Source organism: Boleophthalmus pectinirostris, unplaced genomic scaffold (assembly GCF_026225935.1).
Source record: "Boleophthalmus pectinirostris isolate CB_2022bp ecotype Guang Dong unplaced genomic scaffold, ASM2622593v1 HiC_scaffold_19, whole genome shotgun sequence".
NCBI lineage: Eukaryota > Metazoa > Chordata > Actinopteri > Gobiiformes > Gobiidae > Boleophthalmus > Boleophthalmus pectinirostris.
This window is the reverse complement of record NW_026571140.1, coordinates 26,499,959-26,516,551: the sequence shown is the minus strand read 5'-3', so window position 1 is coordinate 26,516,551 and position 16,593 is coordinate 26,499,959. Positions and strand designations below refer to the sequence as shown.

General features: G+C 40.1%; 1 protein-coding gene across 1 annotated transcript in view; it reads left to right on the top strand.

Annotated features, from left to right (window-relative positions):
* Positions 1 to 16,593, top strand: part of gpc5a (glypican 5a) — a 209,124-nt gene that overhangs the window by 134,832 nt on the left and 57,699 nt on the right. The window contains exon 8 of the mRNA XM_055155037.1: positions 6,210 to 6,372. Coding sequence (XP_055011012.1) covers positions 6,210 to 6,372 — 163 coding nt within the window. The remainder of the gene's footprint in view (positions 1 to 6,209; positions 6,373 to 16,593) is intronic.

Sequence of the window (16,593 nt, the reverse complement as noted above, 5' to 3'; positions counted from 1 at the left end):
TAGTCTGAATTTAAGCATAATTGGAAAGAGAAAATCATTATAATCACACAAATAGAAAAGACACTACTATTGCTCTCCATCTTTAGGGTTTTCAGTGTCCACAGATAGGCAGGCTCATTATAATCCAAGTTCAGCCACAGCCCTGATACTACTGGTCCCCTGCACCCAACCACCACACCAGTTAATTAGCATAGACGCTACCTTTCTGATCAACACAAAGCTTTCTTTCTTGTTGCCAATGACGCTCTATGAATTTAAATGAGCCAATTAGCGTGCGCTTCTCCCTTGGTATCAAGTTCACAGGATCTCTGATTGAGACTCTGCAATGCGGCAGTGTAGCCCAAAGTGTGGCTGGCCCCTGTAGTCTTAAATGTAATGTTAACAGGTTGTTTTAAAGGTCCTATATTATGCAACAATGACTCTTGTGAGGTTTAAGTCATTTTATAATATTCTTACCTCAAACCCAGAGCTGTGTTTTGCTTCATTCACACGTTTGAGTAATCCTTTATTGTTAGTCTGTCTATATCTCCAAAGCTCAAAATCCTCTGTTTTCTGTTTGACAGAAGAACTCAGACTAAATACACAGGGTTTGTGCATTAAACATGTGTGAATGAAACAGAACAAAGCTTCAGGTATGTTTTTGTTGAAACATTATAACATGGATCAGAGAATAGTGTAACATGGGCCCTTAAATGCAGATGCTGGTGCAGAAGTTATACGGCACTGACAGGGTTCTTTAGCACAGGGCTAATCAGTGTATGCTAATAGGGGTTGGATCACCATTAGGATTTTGAATGGTCATGCACAGTATGACTTAGGTGACAGTTCACTAGCCTGATTCATTAGTCGGTTGACCTTGCAGCATTAAGATTTGTTCACTTGACGGTAGGCGGGTAATTTTTTATTTAACCATTTGCTGCAATTTGGTCGTGACATATGTAATGCGCCGCTAACAGGGCTAACTGGTATATTAAGCTTTTCCCAAATCCCATAGGTAGAAGGGCAATAACGTCTTTCCCCTTGATAAAATTCACCAAACATTCTCTTTGTTCCGGCTTTAAATCCTCGATCTCGGAAATCGTTGCCAACACAGAATGCATGGCTTTGTCTATATCCATCTCGACCACTTTGTTTACTGTTGTGCTGTACAACAAAAGGGACTCAAACAGGCGCTTGAGTTTGATGTCATGGCTTCACAGCTCTTCACTGATTAGTCAGTGTGCGGTCTACAACTTCCGGGGTGCTTGCAAACCGTCTAGTGTATTCCGATTCCTGACCTAGTCGCTGGAGAGAAAAGAAATTGAGCAGAGGCTCTAGGTGGCGCCAGCCTAGCTAACACTTCTCACCTTAGGGTAGTTAAATGGACTTCATTACAGATACTCCTTACTAGGGGTGGGCGATATATCTATATTTTAAATATATTGAGATAGTTTTTAAACTCGATATGAATTCTGACATATTGTATATATATCGATATAATGCTTATATTCAATTCTGATTTCGCCGCTTCGCTTGTTTACCTTCTCTCTCGTCGCCCCCGGGCGCCCCTGCCTCCCTGATTGTGTTCGCTCGTGTCTCATTCACTTCTCACTATCACCGTGAACGCCGAAAGTTGGTGCCAGTGAAAAGCTTCAAGCACCACGAACCTTTTCCACCATTTACAGACAAAACCACCAGCAGCACATCCTCATATTCCACCGAGTCACGTCCTTTAGCCCGAAAGAAGCTAAACGAGCTGAGCTGCATGAGAAGTGCACTGTTTATGTAAATGAGCCATGCACTTAAGTTTCTTTTCTGTAAAATGTAAACACGTGTGCAAAACTGCATTAAACACATTATTATCGCAAACGGGCTGATGTGCCCCTCCTTGAACCGTCACCTTATCGTGGTGGAGGGGTTTGAGTGCCCGAATGATCCCGGGGTTGTCGGAGGCTTCATGCCCCTGGTAGGGTCACCCAAGGCAAACAGGTCCGGGGGGACGGGTCAGACGAAGAACGGTTCAGAAGCCCCACATGATGAGCAACACACAGAGGCCAGTTACGTCGCCCGGATTGGCGTCACCGGGGCCTCACCCTGGAGCCAGGCCTGGGGTGGGTGCTCGTCAGCGAGCGCCTGGTGGCAGGGCCTTCCCCCACGGGGCCCGGCCGGGCTTAGCCCGAAGGAGCGACGTGGGGCCGTCCTCACGTGGGCCCACCACCCGCAGGAGGATCCATATGGGGCCGGTGCAGAGAGATCTGGGCAGCAGTCGACGCCGGGGGCCTCGGCGACCGGATCTCCGGACATGGAGACTAGCTCTGGGGACATGGAATGTCACCTCACTGGGGGGGAAGGAGCCTGAGCTTGTGCGGGAGGTTGAGTGTTACCGACTAGATATAGTCGGCCTCACCTCCACGCACAGTTTGGGCTCTGGAACCCAACTCCTTGAGAGGGGCTGGACTCTCCATTTCTCTGGCGTTGGCCGCGGGGAGCGGCGGCGGGCTGGTGTGGGCCTGCTCATTGCCCCACAGCTCAGTCGCTGTGTGTTGGAGTTCACCCCGGTGAACGAGAGGGTCGCGTCCCTGCGCCTTCGGGTCGGGGACAGGTCTCTCACTGTGGTGTCGGCCTACGGGCCGAACAGCAGTGCTGAGTACCCGGCCTTCTTGGAGTCCCTGGGAGGGGTACTAGACAGTGCATCGACCGGGGACTCCGTTGTTCTCCTGGGGGACTTCAACGCCCACGTGGGCAACGACAGTGACACTTGGAGAGGGGTGATTGGGAGGAACGGCCTCCCCGATCTGAACCCGAGTGGTGTTTTGTTATTGGACTTCTGTGCTAGTCACGGTTTGTCCATAACGAATACCATGTTCGAGAGACTATGTCTCTCGGCTTGCCTGGGAACGCCTCGGGGTCCCCCCGGAGGAGCTGGAGGAGTCTGGGGTGTCTGGGGTGAAGGAAGTCTGGGAGTCCCTGCTTAGGCTGCTGCCCCCGCGACCCGGATAAGCGGACGAAAATGGATGGATGGATGGACGGGCTGATGTGACTCTGTAGTCGTTATGTTTTATATATTGTAAAGTTTAGCAATGTAAAGTTTATTTATGCAGAATATTTTAATTAATAATCTGCTGCAGTGTCACTTGTACAATAGTGTTTTGAAACGTTGGATTTGATCTGCAGTGGATTGTGGGAAACCTCAGAGCTCTTTACTGCTGGATAATAACATGGATCTATTGAAATAAGGAACATCCTGAGCTTCTTCTGCTAAATGAGCTCATGGTTCTGGTTCTGGTTTGGGTAACAGAGTTAATGCAAAGATGAGCTTGTGTTGAGTTGTTTTATTTATGAATGAAAAGAAGGAAATATGTATTATTTCTTTTATTTTACAGTTAAATTATTATTTATGTAATTTATGTAAAGGGTTTTTTATAATCTTAAATGTTCCTATATGAATTGTCAACCTCTTACACTTCAATTAAAAAAAAGGACCTTGTGGAATTTGACAGTTTTGTTTTTGCAGTTTTCAGTTTTAGGGGGTCATTTTTTCTTGAACATATATCGAGATATATATCGTATATCGAGATATAGCAAAATATATCGAGATATATTTTTTGATCCATATCGCCCAGCCCTGCTCCTTACTGTACTTATTACTATATTTTCTGTATTTTATTTTTACTCATGAATTTATTATTATTGTGAAGTGTGAACCACTGTGTCCACATAATTTTCCTCAATAAAGTTAGTCTATATCTACAACTACAAGTACAACTAGGCAAGGCAAGGCAAGGCAAGTTTATTTGTATAGCACAATTCGTACACAAAGTAATTCAAAGTGCTTTACAGAATAAGAAATACATTAAAATCATAATAAAAACAAATCAAAACATAAATAATCATGAAGATTAAAATTAAAAAAGAGAGAAGAGTGCGGAATGAAAACCTTTCAGTTCATATGCACAGTTAAACAGAAATGTTTTGAGTCTGGATTTAAACAGCGTCACAGAAGAGTCTGTCTCACATGTTCAGGAAGACTGTTCCAGGTTTTAGCTGCATGAACCTGAAACGCTGACTCCCCTTGTTTAGTTCTGACTCTGGGCACCAGCAGGAGGCCGGTCCCTGAGCTCCTCAGAGTGCGAGATGGTTCATATGACACTAACATGTCACAGATGTACTTTGGTGCTCGGCCATGGAGAGACTTGTACACAAGCAGAGCTGCTTTAAAGTCTATTCTCTGAGGCACAGGAAGCCAGTGCAGAGACCTGAGCACAGGACTTATGTGCTCGTACTTCCTAGTTCGAGTAAGGACCCGAGCTGCAGCGTTCTGGATGTTCTGCAGCGTCTCACAGCTCGTTTGGAGAGACCAGTGAGCAGACCATTACAGTAGTCTAATCTACTGGAGACAAACGCATGGATAAGTTTCTCTAAGTCTGATTTAGACAGTAAACCTTTGATTTTTGCTATGTTTTTTAGATGGTAAAAGGCTGCAGATGTTATTGATTTTATGTGACTGTTAAAGTTCAAGTCTGAGTCCATTATTACCCCTAGATTTCTTGCCTGATTTGAAGGTTTTAGAGCGAGAGACTGGAGGTGACTGCTGACACTGTCCCTTTGTTTCTGTGGACCAAACACTATGACTTCAGTCTTGTCAGAGTTTAGCTGGAGAAAGTTGTTTTGCATCCACACACTGATCTGTTGGATGCAGTGACCAAGTGACTCCACTGGTCCATAGTCTCCTGCTGCCAGAGAGACTAGGATTTGTTTCAGTTTGTGTATTTAGGGCAGTGACTTACAGAACCCTGTCAGGACTGAAGTTACTTGGATGAGCGGTGAAACTTATTGTTTTTTAAACTTTTGTCCAGTTTACAGATTTGAATTTTATTGTGTGATAAAATTCTTAATACAGTGTGGACACACTAGTGTACACACTGCCATCCTCCTGGTGTTGTAGTTTGGAGATTTTTTTTAACTTTCTGACCTGTCAGATGTATTCTTACTTCCTTTTCTTGGTTCAATCTAAAAAAAAAAAAAAAAAAAAAATGTCCATCTAAGCTTCAAAGGGTTGCAAAGACAATACTCTTCCATTAAGGATCATTATTAAACCTCAAATAAGGTCACACCACACCCTTTTATGATGTGTGTTTTCCCAATAACAAGTGACAATTTTGCTGCTATTTCTCACAGTTTTAGTTCTAGCTGAGAGAACTGGTGTATGTATATGCTGTAAGAAATGTTCAACTTTACCCCTTATGTGATGAGAAACACATTTTTAATAAGTCTTCTTGTTAGCGCATCCATCAGACAGTGAGTCACATCCTTAACGTCCTTAAAGTTATTTTGTCTTATTCTCCACTTTATTTAAGTGTCTTCAGGTAGCACACTTTAAACTAAGACTCCATTTATTCACTTTGTGCCAACTTTTTCTACAGATCTGATCAAATTATCTCTTCACCTTTTTGGCCTTCTCTGCATTAGTCAAATTACCTTCTTTGTTCAAAATGTGTTCCTTGATAAGGCTTAATAGATAAGGCTGTCTGGCTCAGGAGGTTGTGGTCTTATGGTCTCCCAGTGTTAATTCCAAACATGTGTGTAATATAAATCATTAACACTTAAAGCTGCACTATGGGACTTATCAAACATATTCACATGTGTTTGTATTGCTCAAAAATATGAAAATACTTAAATATGCATAGTTACTGACAGGGCTTGCCTATGCACAGTTCTGACTGTAAGTTTTTTGCTTGCATTGTTTATTGCTTATTGCTTTGTCTGGAATGGAGATAGAAAAGAGAAGATACATACTGTGAAACACTAACATATTCAAGGCTGCAAGCACAAATTTTATTTACTCAGTTTGACCATTTTAAGTTTCAAATTTGACTTGCTGGTCGGAAATCATGACCTCAGACTAAGCAACATTATTATTATTATTATGATTATTAGTATTATGATTGTTACCTGGCAACTATGCTGTATACTGGACCATTCCTCTATTATTGTTGTTTGACCCTCCTCTTCCTGTAATTTCCTATACATTTTTCTATATATTTTTCAACTTTTCTTCTTAAACTGCTTCTTGATTGATGTAAAACTATCATTTATATTTTCAACAGGTATTATCGCACCAAATTAAGTCAAAATTAAAAATCTCTAAATTTGAATCTGCAAAACCTGTCATATGCACTTAAAATATAGTTGATTCTGTAAATCTATCTGAGGATTTTATGTATTTTCAGCTCCTCCAAGGCAAGTCTATCCCTAAACTGGGCACGTTGGACCAGATCGAAACAGGAAGTGGGGACTCGGAGGGGCGGTACAGTGGTGACTGTGACGATGAAGATGGCTGCAGTGGTTCAGGAGGAGGAGAGGTCAAGAGGAAAGGCTCCAGAGTCTCCAAAAGTAAGTCCGTTTTAACACCATTTGAATCTAGTCGTTGTATTGTCAGTAATACACATATTTAGACTTAGACATAGACAGACTTTATTGATCCACAAGGGAAATTATTTGGACATATTTGGTTTTATGTACCTTTGCCATTAGGTTCAAAAGGTCAAGGACATTAAAAATAACAATACTGGAGTGCTGCACTGGATCATCAGACCAGAGGGCTTGCATTCTTGTGGAGTAGAAAAAAGGATAGTAGTGGCACTCTGATTTGCGGTGTATTTATTAATTGTCACGCCAAGGACATTGTTTAGTACGTTATTCAAATGTTCATGCATTCACACACATTCAGACATCATACACGGGAAATACATTTGTCTGAACAGTCAGTCTCTTCTACGTTCTGTTCGAATCAAGAGGGGATTTCAACCAGACAAAATAACTCAAAAAAACTTGCCTCTAAAACGAAAAAGACATTCTCATAACTGTCAGAACAAAATATATAACTTCTTTTACCTGAAATACATAATAGTTTGGTGCTTCGATTGTTGAGTCTGAGAAAATCCACACCGTTTCTCAGTTTGTAGAAGACATTCTCATAACTATCAGAACAAAATATATAACTTCGTTTACCTGAAATACATAAGTTTGGTGCTTCGATTGTTGATTCTGAGAAAATCCACACCGTTTCTCAGTTTTTGACGTGAACAAAGCATGTGTCTCTCTGATTGGTTAATCCACCTGTCAATCACGCCCTCTGAAATTGGGGAGATAGGATACTTGCCTGATTCATTAGCCAGTTTCACTTCATTGAAATTGCCTTATCTCACAGCATTAGGATTCGTACTTTTTTTTTTTTATTTAAGCAATCGCTGCTATTTGGTCGTAATTTATGTAATGTGCCAAATCCCGTAGGAACGTCTTTCCCCTTGATAAAATTCACCAAACATTCTCTTTGTGCCAGCGTTAAATCCTTGATCTCGAGAATCGTTGCCAACAAAGAATGTATGGCTTTGTCTACATCCATCTCGACTGCTTTGTTTACTGTTGTGCTGTACCACAAAAGGGACCCAGACAGGCGCTTGAGTTTGACGTTGTGGCTTCACAGCTCTTCACTGATTGCAAACTGTCTAGTGTATTCTGATTTCTGACCTAGTCGCTGGACAGAAAATGAGTGGAGGCACTAGGTGGCGCAGGCCTGGCTAACAGGATACTAGCTCTAGATCCACTCATCTTTGTAAAGTTTTGTCAAAGTGTGTGGTTCTGGCTGGTCATGTAAGAAGCAAAGCGGGTTGCCCAAGGATACTACTACAGTACATACAAGCAGGAGCTGGCATCGCGCTACCAACCACTGTTTCACCACAAACTACTGAGCTACTGTGTTTCTACTTTATTCATTATTTCAACATTATTTCTATCTATTTAGTCAACACTGAGAATTAAATGAAACAAGTATCACATTTGTTAACACATTGCTGAGGAAATTCTGTCTCTAATTTACCTAAAGAAATCACGTTGCATTTGAATGTACTTCTTCTGCTGTTAGACTATATTTTAGCAGTCTTTGTGCTCGCTCCTCTCTGGCAGCCATAATAGTGGTCATTATATTTAATAGTTGCTATGAGAACATTATTGCGATCAGGGCCTGTTACTTTTTAAATGATGCCTCTCTGGAGAATAGCGGTCTCTGTTGTATTACGGTGTATCTTTTCTTTTGTGTTGCCTTTCTGTCCTTTCTCTCTCCCTCTCTCCATCACACATGCTAACAACCTGATTAATCACCTCTATCTCGCTCGGCCTTTAGCGACAGAGGAGTGAGAGAGCAGAGGAGAGGGAGGAGGGGTCAACCAAACAAGCCCTTCTCTCAGCATAACTGTTTCCTCGGATGTTGTCAGTTTGTCTCCAGGCTTTAGCTGCTTTTTGCTTTGGGAAGGCACTTAACAATCGCTCATCTCTGGCTGTAGGGAGCTAGTGACATTTATTATCCATTACAGCAGGGCGGCGCTCTCGCTGTCACAGTTCAGATGGGGCTGTCTGCGGTATTTATGACCCTCTGTCTGGGCTGACCTCTGTGTTACATCTGTCCCCTGGTGCTTGACCCCTCACATGGAGAGAGGGAGAGAGAGAGGAGGAGAAAGAGAGTGAAAGAGGGAGAAAGACAGGAGGAGGAGAGAGGGAGAGGAAGAGGGAGAAAAAGAGAAGAGATGGAAGAGGCGAGAGAGGGCACCACCTGCTGTACTCACACCCAGAGGAGCACAGATTTACACTGGACTAAACATGACCCAGACTGGCCCCTCTGCTCAAGCCAAACAAGTCTGAATTATTTTGAGATGACATTTGTTACGGATATTTTAGTAATAATTTCACACAATAGTTATATTTTCTTTTTAATTCATTAAACTAAGATTGCTGAATAACTCTACTACTGTATTTTTTGGACTGTAAGTCGCTCTGGAGTGTAAGTCACACCAACCAAATAGAAGAAAAAACATGTATAAGTCGCACTTTCTGGGGAAAACTTATTTTCATAAAATCAGAGACCAGGAACCAACATTTTATCTTGAAAAGCAAGTTACAGTAATAACAATAGAACAGAAAACAATAGGCTGTTAACGTAACATATGAACAGTTCTTCAGATAACTCTCCATCTCACTCTAAATCACTAAATCCACTGAATTCTTCTTCCTCTGTCACTTTTGAGCAACTCCACGACCTCCAGAAGTAAACGAAGCGCCACCTCTTCTTCTGTGTAGCTGTCGTCAGACTCAGCATCAGGTCCAGTTAGAATTATTCCGACCTTTCTGAATCCTGACAGGATGGTTTCGGTTGTCACTGAAGTCCATGCTTTGTCGATCCATCCAATGATTTCCAAGAGAGTTGCATGGCGCACCCTTCCGGTTACCATGAAGCTATGTTCTCCATCCCCGCTTTCCACCAGTCCAAGTTTCTCGCTCACTCCAAATTTTCTTTCTGCTGCTTGATTACTGTTTTTGGCTGCATATTTCAATACTTGCAGCAGGACAGAAGCTCTTTCTGCAGGAGACATGTGCAGTAGGGTGCGAAGTGACAGTGGTACGTGGTGGTACAGGACTAATAGTAGCCTAGAGCACCCTCTCATGGCTGTCAGTGTGAAAATATTAATATATAAGTTGCACTGGAGTATAAATCGCAGAACCACCCAAATCATGAAAAAAACTGCGACTCATAGTCCGAAAATACGGTAAATATTTTTTGACAAAGCAACAGGTGGGTCATTTGAGGATTTGGTTATAAAATATTAAAACAAAGTTACTAGGGTTATTTAACTTATTTTTTTCTTTGCTACATAAGCCCGTATACCTTACTTCATGTATTTGATGTGTTCTGTTTGTATATCAAGTGCAAAAAGTAGTAACTATATATAAAAAAATATATATATATATATATATATATATATATATATATATATATATATATATAAATAAATATATATATATATATATATATATATATATATATATATATATAGACTGAAAAGTAGAGTCCAGACTTGACTAGTAGTGCAATTGAAATGTTTCCAGTCTTTCTTAACAAAATCAAAACAAAATCTTATTATAACTATTAAAACTTGTTGTGTTGTTTATGACTAAGCTTTTTCTGTATTTGTAAATTTCATACGTCCAGAGCAGCCATGTAATCTCTGTGGTTACATTCAATTTCATTATAAACTAATAGTCTCCTATAGGCTGAGCTGAGGTGTGCACAAATACATTATATGGATTGGAGACATTTCTTCTGAGACCATTTAATTAACAAAAGATGCTGAAAACCTCTCTCTAGTGGTGCAATTAGCTGCTTTTGACTTAATGAGCATTAGTAACTAATTGCTATTTCCTAATAATTCTTTGGAGAACTGGATTGCTTTTCGAGTCTGTTTTAATTAAAGACTGAATAGAGTTCAGTACAGTGGAGCATGCTGCGACTTTTGACACACTTTTGCACAGAAGGGATCACAGTTTTTTTGTTTTTTGCCCTTGTCTGAAAACTCATTTTGTCATTTTTTTGCCTGACTGTTGCATCAGCCACACCTCTCCACATCGGCTACCAGGAGGATGAATCACTGGGGCTCAGAGGTAATGCATTAATCAGGGAGGTTGATAGTGACACTGTCAGAACCGAAAGGACGCTACACCAAATCATTATCAAACAGGTTCAAATTCACCAGAGAAAAGTTAAGTGCGACAGTGAAAAATGCCACAAGAAAAGCCTCCACACTCACACTGTGTTGCAACATCTGAGCAACTGCAATTAAACTGTTGTGAAAAAGTTTCAGATGCTCAATTCTAATTTAGATCAAATTTGGTTTTCCATTATGAAAACAATCTATCCAGACACTAAATCAAATAAATGAAACCTTGAAATATTTATCTTTGATTTGAACTGAAATGAAATAGAGTTAGAGTCATATGTAACTTTTTTATCCACTTGTCTCCTTGGTGATATTATTGCTTTGTCTGGAGTTTCTCACATCAGTTGAAGGATTTATTGTAATTGTCTCAAGTAACACACATTATATTAAACTTTATTTTCATTATTTAATTACATATTTTGAATACATATTTTAAATTAATAAATTGCTGTGAGCAGGGCCAGTTCTCCACTAATTTAGCCTTTGTCTCACGGAGATAGATAAATTAAATGGCATATTAGGGAACATGACAAGTAAAGCAATGGCATGAAATTACATACTAATATCTTTAATTAATGCAGACATTGAAAAAAAAAAACTTATAGGGAAATTACACTGCAAAGGCTTGTATAAGTCATTTACTTGGATTTGAATTCCTGAAACATACTTTTCTACTACCATAATTCTGCAGAGTGATTTTCGGTTTAAGCAAAATTATATATAGCCAATGTTCAATCACATTATAATCCCCATATGAGTCTTGGATGTACCATACAGACTCCAGATCTGTAGATGATATAAATAAACAGAAGACAGCTCCATGGTGTGATTGAAGGATTATCCTCATTAGCCTGGATCAGTCTGTGGGAGACAACAATATATGTCCCAGATTTGACAGGACCTGATTTCATTTACCCTATACTGACATGCAGTTACCATGTTACCACAGCTGACTCCTTTAACAGCTGTCAACATGGAAGTCTGTTTGTGTGAGACATGGATGTTCTGAAATAACATCAACTCAAACACCTTGTTTGTAGCGTTTTGAAAACAAAGCGTTATAATCCAGCATGAATATAAATAGTAGAAGATGTCAGGCTGCTCTCAGCGGGACTAGAATGTAAGGAAATGTACATGGAAAAGTAGTTATAAAAAAATGGGCAGCACGTATGCCTGCCACAGTAACAAATTTGAAGTGGGATATATTACTGAAGTTAATATAGACAATAAAGACAATAAACAATAATATTGAAACTAACTAATGCCACTGACTCAATCACTTAAGAGCAGAAAAACTATTCTAAATGTGCAATATTGTTTAAAAAAAAATAAAAACTATGACTCATATCTTATTATATAGCCCCCCTCCCCAAAAAACCCCCAGAAATGTCTCAATAATGCAAATAAAATGTACACATGATAAATATTAACCCCCCAAAACATTGTTCCTTCTTTCCTATATTAAATAAAAGTTGATAAGTAATTATTGTGACAGACCTAGGCTCAGTACTTTGTAATGATTTTGGTACCATAATGATAATTCAAACACTCTTCTTTTTGGCAATAGAATGTTAGTTTCAGTGTAAAATAACAGTAATTGTTTTAATGTTACCAATGTGGGCCTAAGCTAGCCACTGCAAATTTATCTTTATTAGAAGTTTGTAGTTGTTGCAGAATTAGTGGTAACAGTTGCATCACATGTTTTGAACTGAATTTTTACTTTAGTTTGGACTTTTTATTTTGATTTTCTAAACCGAACCACTAATGTAAGCCTATTTTGTTACATCATTATTTCTCTATATTCAGTATTAAACAGACCCTACTTAACATACCTATCTTTGTGGTAACACAATAGAGAGATAACACACCAATGATTGTCGCTTCTGCTTTTGGCTTGATTACAACTGCATTATGCAAGCAGCAAGCTCCGGTGTTTTGCTCAACTGTCCTTTATGCAATGCCACATCTGTCCACCACGCCAGCAGCAAAGAACAACAAACTTTTAAAAGCAGGCTAACCCCAAAAGGCAGCTCGGGGCATCTTGTGTGGAGCAGTGGAGCCTCTGGGAGCTCCGAATCGGGCAAAGACACATGTCAGGCACAGACGCAGCAAGAGGACAGCCATCGATCCAAGCAGAGTAAGCACAAAGTGAAAGAGGAGAAGCTACTTTAGTGTTAGCCTCTTATTAATTAATAGTGTCTCAGCAGGAGAGTGTTAGAGGGTTATCTGAGCTGCTAACTTGCATGTCTTTACAGTGAACGCTGACTTCCTACTCTCTTGTGTAGAGATCGAGATCATAAAAGTCAGCAATCAATTGTTATGGGTGACATCCATCATCATTGTTATTCCCATGGCAACAGAGGGGTTGGCTGCTTTTGTGGCTACCTGGCTCACACGCTGAGCCTTTGTTTGAAACTTTTTTGTTTTTTGATCTTGGTTTTTAACATCATATCACCGTATTTTAACCAACTAAGAAGTGCAGCATGTGCAGCTCAAAGGGCACAAGTAAGGGACAGTTGGACTGTGTGAAACGGTTTGCTTTTCCCTGCATCCAAGCCGTGCAAGAGGCTAGAGAGCTTTGATATGCTGCTGTTTTTTTTTTACACCATGTGTGGCTGCAAATGTAATAGAAGACCTTCCAGAGGAAATACTGCTCATTGCCCATTTCATCACCAACCAAAACATCAGAGCAGAGTAACTTTTTGGTTGTGTTCACCTGGTGCCCCCTGGAGACTGCTGTGACACTGCAGGGCACAGAGGAGGGACACACTCAAACTACTGGGCATTCTATTTAGCTGGGACTGTATTTGAGAGGTATGGTCTTGTATTGTGTTTGCCCTTTTGTTTTGCTTGTTTGACTCTGCTTCTCCCTGGTTACATTCGCAGAATGTACACAGAACAAAAGTCTTTGTTGTAAATTCATTGGTAATTGGCTTTTAATCCACAAAGGGCTTTCTGTCGACCAGCCTGCCCAATTTTTCTAACACTCTGAAGTTTTTTGTCTCTCGTCTAAATGAGTGCTCTCAAACATCAAAAGAATTACATTTCTTTGGTTTGGGAACTTGGTAATAAGCCTATCACTGGACGCCATTTCCCAAACAGCCGCGCTAATAATACGGCACCTATTATCCAGATCTTTATCCTGGTTGCACAGTCAGATCAAATGAGGTCACCTGCTGTGTCTCTCGCCCTCCCGTGTGCCCAAATAATAGGATTATAGTCATTTGCTGCACTGAGAACCCTGTGCTTTTGACCAGTGAGCTGTACCAGAGTGAACTCCTAGGTCGGCTGTAATTGCCCCATTAACCCTCGAAATTATGAATAAGTAAGCAATTCATCAAAGGCTTTTATGTGTCACCTAGTCATATAACGCTTCATTTGGTTCCAAATTGATTTATGGTCATGTTACATTATGTGCATATGAGAAGTACTCATTGACATCCCAGATTAATTTCTAAGTGTAAAATACAAATATTAATAATTTTTGTGCAAAATTATAGATCTCGTTGTGCCTGTTGTACATTAATTATAGTATACTTTTTATGCTTTTTTAAGTTCACTTTAGTGGCCACACAATTTCATATGCCGCTTTTCCACCTTTAAGGCTCTCAAAGCGCTTTCATCAATGATCCACTCACCCATTCACAAACACAAACTCACTGGGGGCCAGGGAGGTTAAGTGTCTTACCCAAGGACACAACGGCAGCATTCATCTGGTGGAGGTGGAGTCGCACCGCCAACCTGTGGGTCACTGGATCTTACCATTCTACCAATGATGTTTAGGTTGAGAGTGGGATTCGAACTACTAACCTTCAGATCAGTGGACAAACACTCCCAACTGAGCTGCTTTCACCCTCACTTTAATCCTCTTGTTGAATGTTTGGCCTTCGAAATGTATTAACGTATTTTCCACATAGAGTAGCATAAAGGCACAGAATAGATTGGATTGTTCATAAACTAAATGGATAAATCAATGCGCAGAGCCACTAAAGGATCTTCTCCAACAAATACTCTTCACTCCTGTATCCCAAGTAAATGTTCTGGCTGCTATTGGTGAAGCCTTAATTCAAGCTTTTGATGTAGGAGGACATTTAAGAGTCTGGCTTTTATTAGTAAAGCCCGCTCTTCCAGCCCAGTAACAAGAATCTGTGCAGAAATGCCACTGTGAGCCATTGGCAGCAGACAAATGTTGTCGTTTTGGAGGAAATGAGTGCAGGATAATTGGGACTGAAGGCCCTGAGTGAGCAGAGGACATTACTGACCATCTATAGCACTGGAACTCAATCTTATCGCAAGTAGATTAGATTTGGAGTAGCAATATACTAAAGGTAATTGAGTTAAATCACAACTAACTCATATATTAAGATTAAAAACTGGCAATATATTCAAGATGTAATTTTTTTTTTTGGAACACTCAGATTCTCTTCATATTATATTAATTCTCTTCATGCTCAATGGTGGTTAGCTCAGATTGACGGAAGCAAATTTGCAAGGCAGGCCCAACTCTGCTTAGCATCCAAGATCAGCCAAGATTGGGCATTTTTAGGGCAATATCTTCACAAAAATATGTTCTAAGCGCAAATAATGACTAATCCTGAAATAACTCATGATGAAACAAAGAAAATAGGACTAAACTAGGTCCAAATGAAGCTACAACACGTCTATCAGAACTAGGACATCTTAAAATCTAAATCATCATTAACTCCCATGAAATAATCCATATTTAAACAAAACCAGGACTTAATAAACACAACCATGTTTATATCAGGACGCAACTTAAAGCTACCATGGGTCTGAACAGAGGCCAGGTGAGGGGAGAGCAGAGCAGGCTTCACATCTATCATCCACTGGTAAAAAATCTAATCAAATCAAATAAGCTCAGATAGTAGGTTTAAGACTAAAGTAGATCAAACCAGGATTAAAACTAATTTTAACATATGAATAAGATAATGTCTTAAAAGGACCCACAGACAGTGCTGGATCCTAGAAGAAACCCATGTACAATCAGTTGTTCATACTTCAGACTGACCACAGCTTTAAGTCCCTCCGGCCAAATGTACTGTATGGAGGCCAAACCCAGTCAGTGCTGTAGCTTTCAGTTGGACAGGTCATTTTTTAAAGGCTGTGGAAACTGTTGATCCCAAAGATGAAAAATCACTTACCCAGCACTGTAGATTTGAGCTGGAGTCGATCACCCTGTGCCGCAGCAGAGACAGTGGAGGTGACTGCCAAGGACTCTCTCAAACAGGAAGCGTTCATGAGTACATTATTAAAATGGCTGCTGTCATGTGCAGATAAATGACACATGAGAGCCAGAGTAAGACACCATCTGGCATGAAGAGAGGCAACGCATGGACCCACAGATAGGATATATGGAGGATTAATCAGCATTTTACCAACTCAAACCTTCTATTAGGATTGCTCTATGAATGTAACGGACATTTTGACCTTCAGTTTTTCCTTATGATGATGTTAACTCTGCGTATATGAAATGTATATGTCAGCTGATCACCACACTGGAACTGGTCCCTCTGGATCTGAGCGCTTATGCTTTATGCCATCTAATCTGATTCTGGACACATGTACCAAACTGCATTTTTACAAGGGCAGTATAGGTGCTGATTTTTATAAGCATTTAAATCATCAGACAATGCTTTAAGGTTTAACCCAAACTTATAGCTCCAAACTTTCTCAGTGAAGAGAAAAAAAACAAAAACAAACAACAACAACAAAAAACACTAAATGATCATAACAAGCGAAAACAATTTTTTGAAAATCAAATCTTCAAGGTTTCATCTGCCCATCTTGCAATATGTTCATATTGTTTCCATCTCAGCACCCGGAGGATACTGTAGACCAGTCAGACTTTCCCTTTGTCTTTTCTATATAAAGAAATCCTGTATAGTTTGAATTTGATTTTACAGTAGACAGTACAATCACAGTGAAATTGAAAATGTTCAGTGAAAGCTGAAATGATGAAGATAATCTTCAGACATTTTATTTTATTATATGGGGGAGTCTATATTTGCCTGTTGTACATTCTGCTAATGATTTTTTTTTTTATATT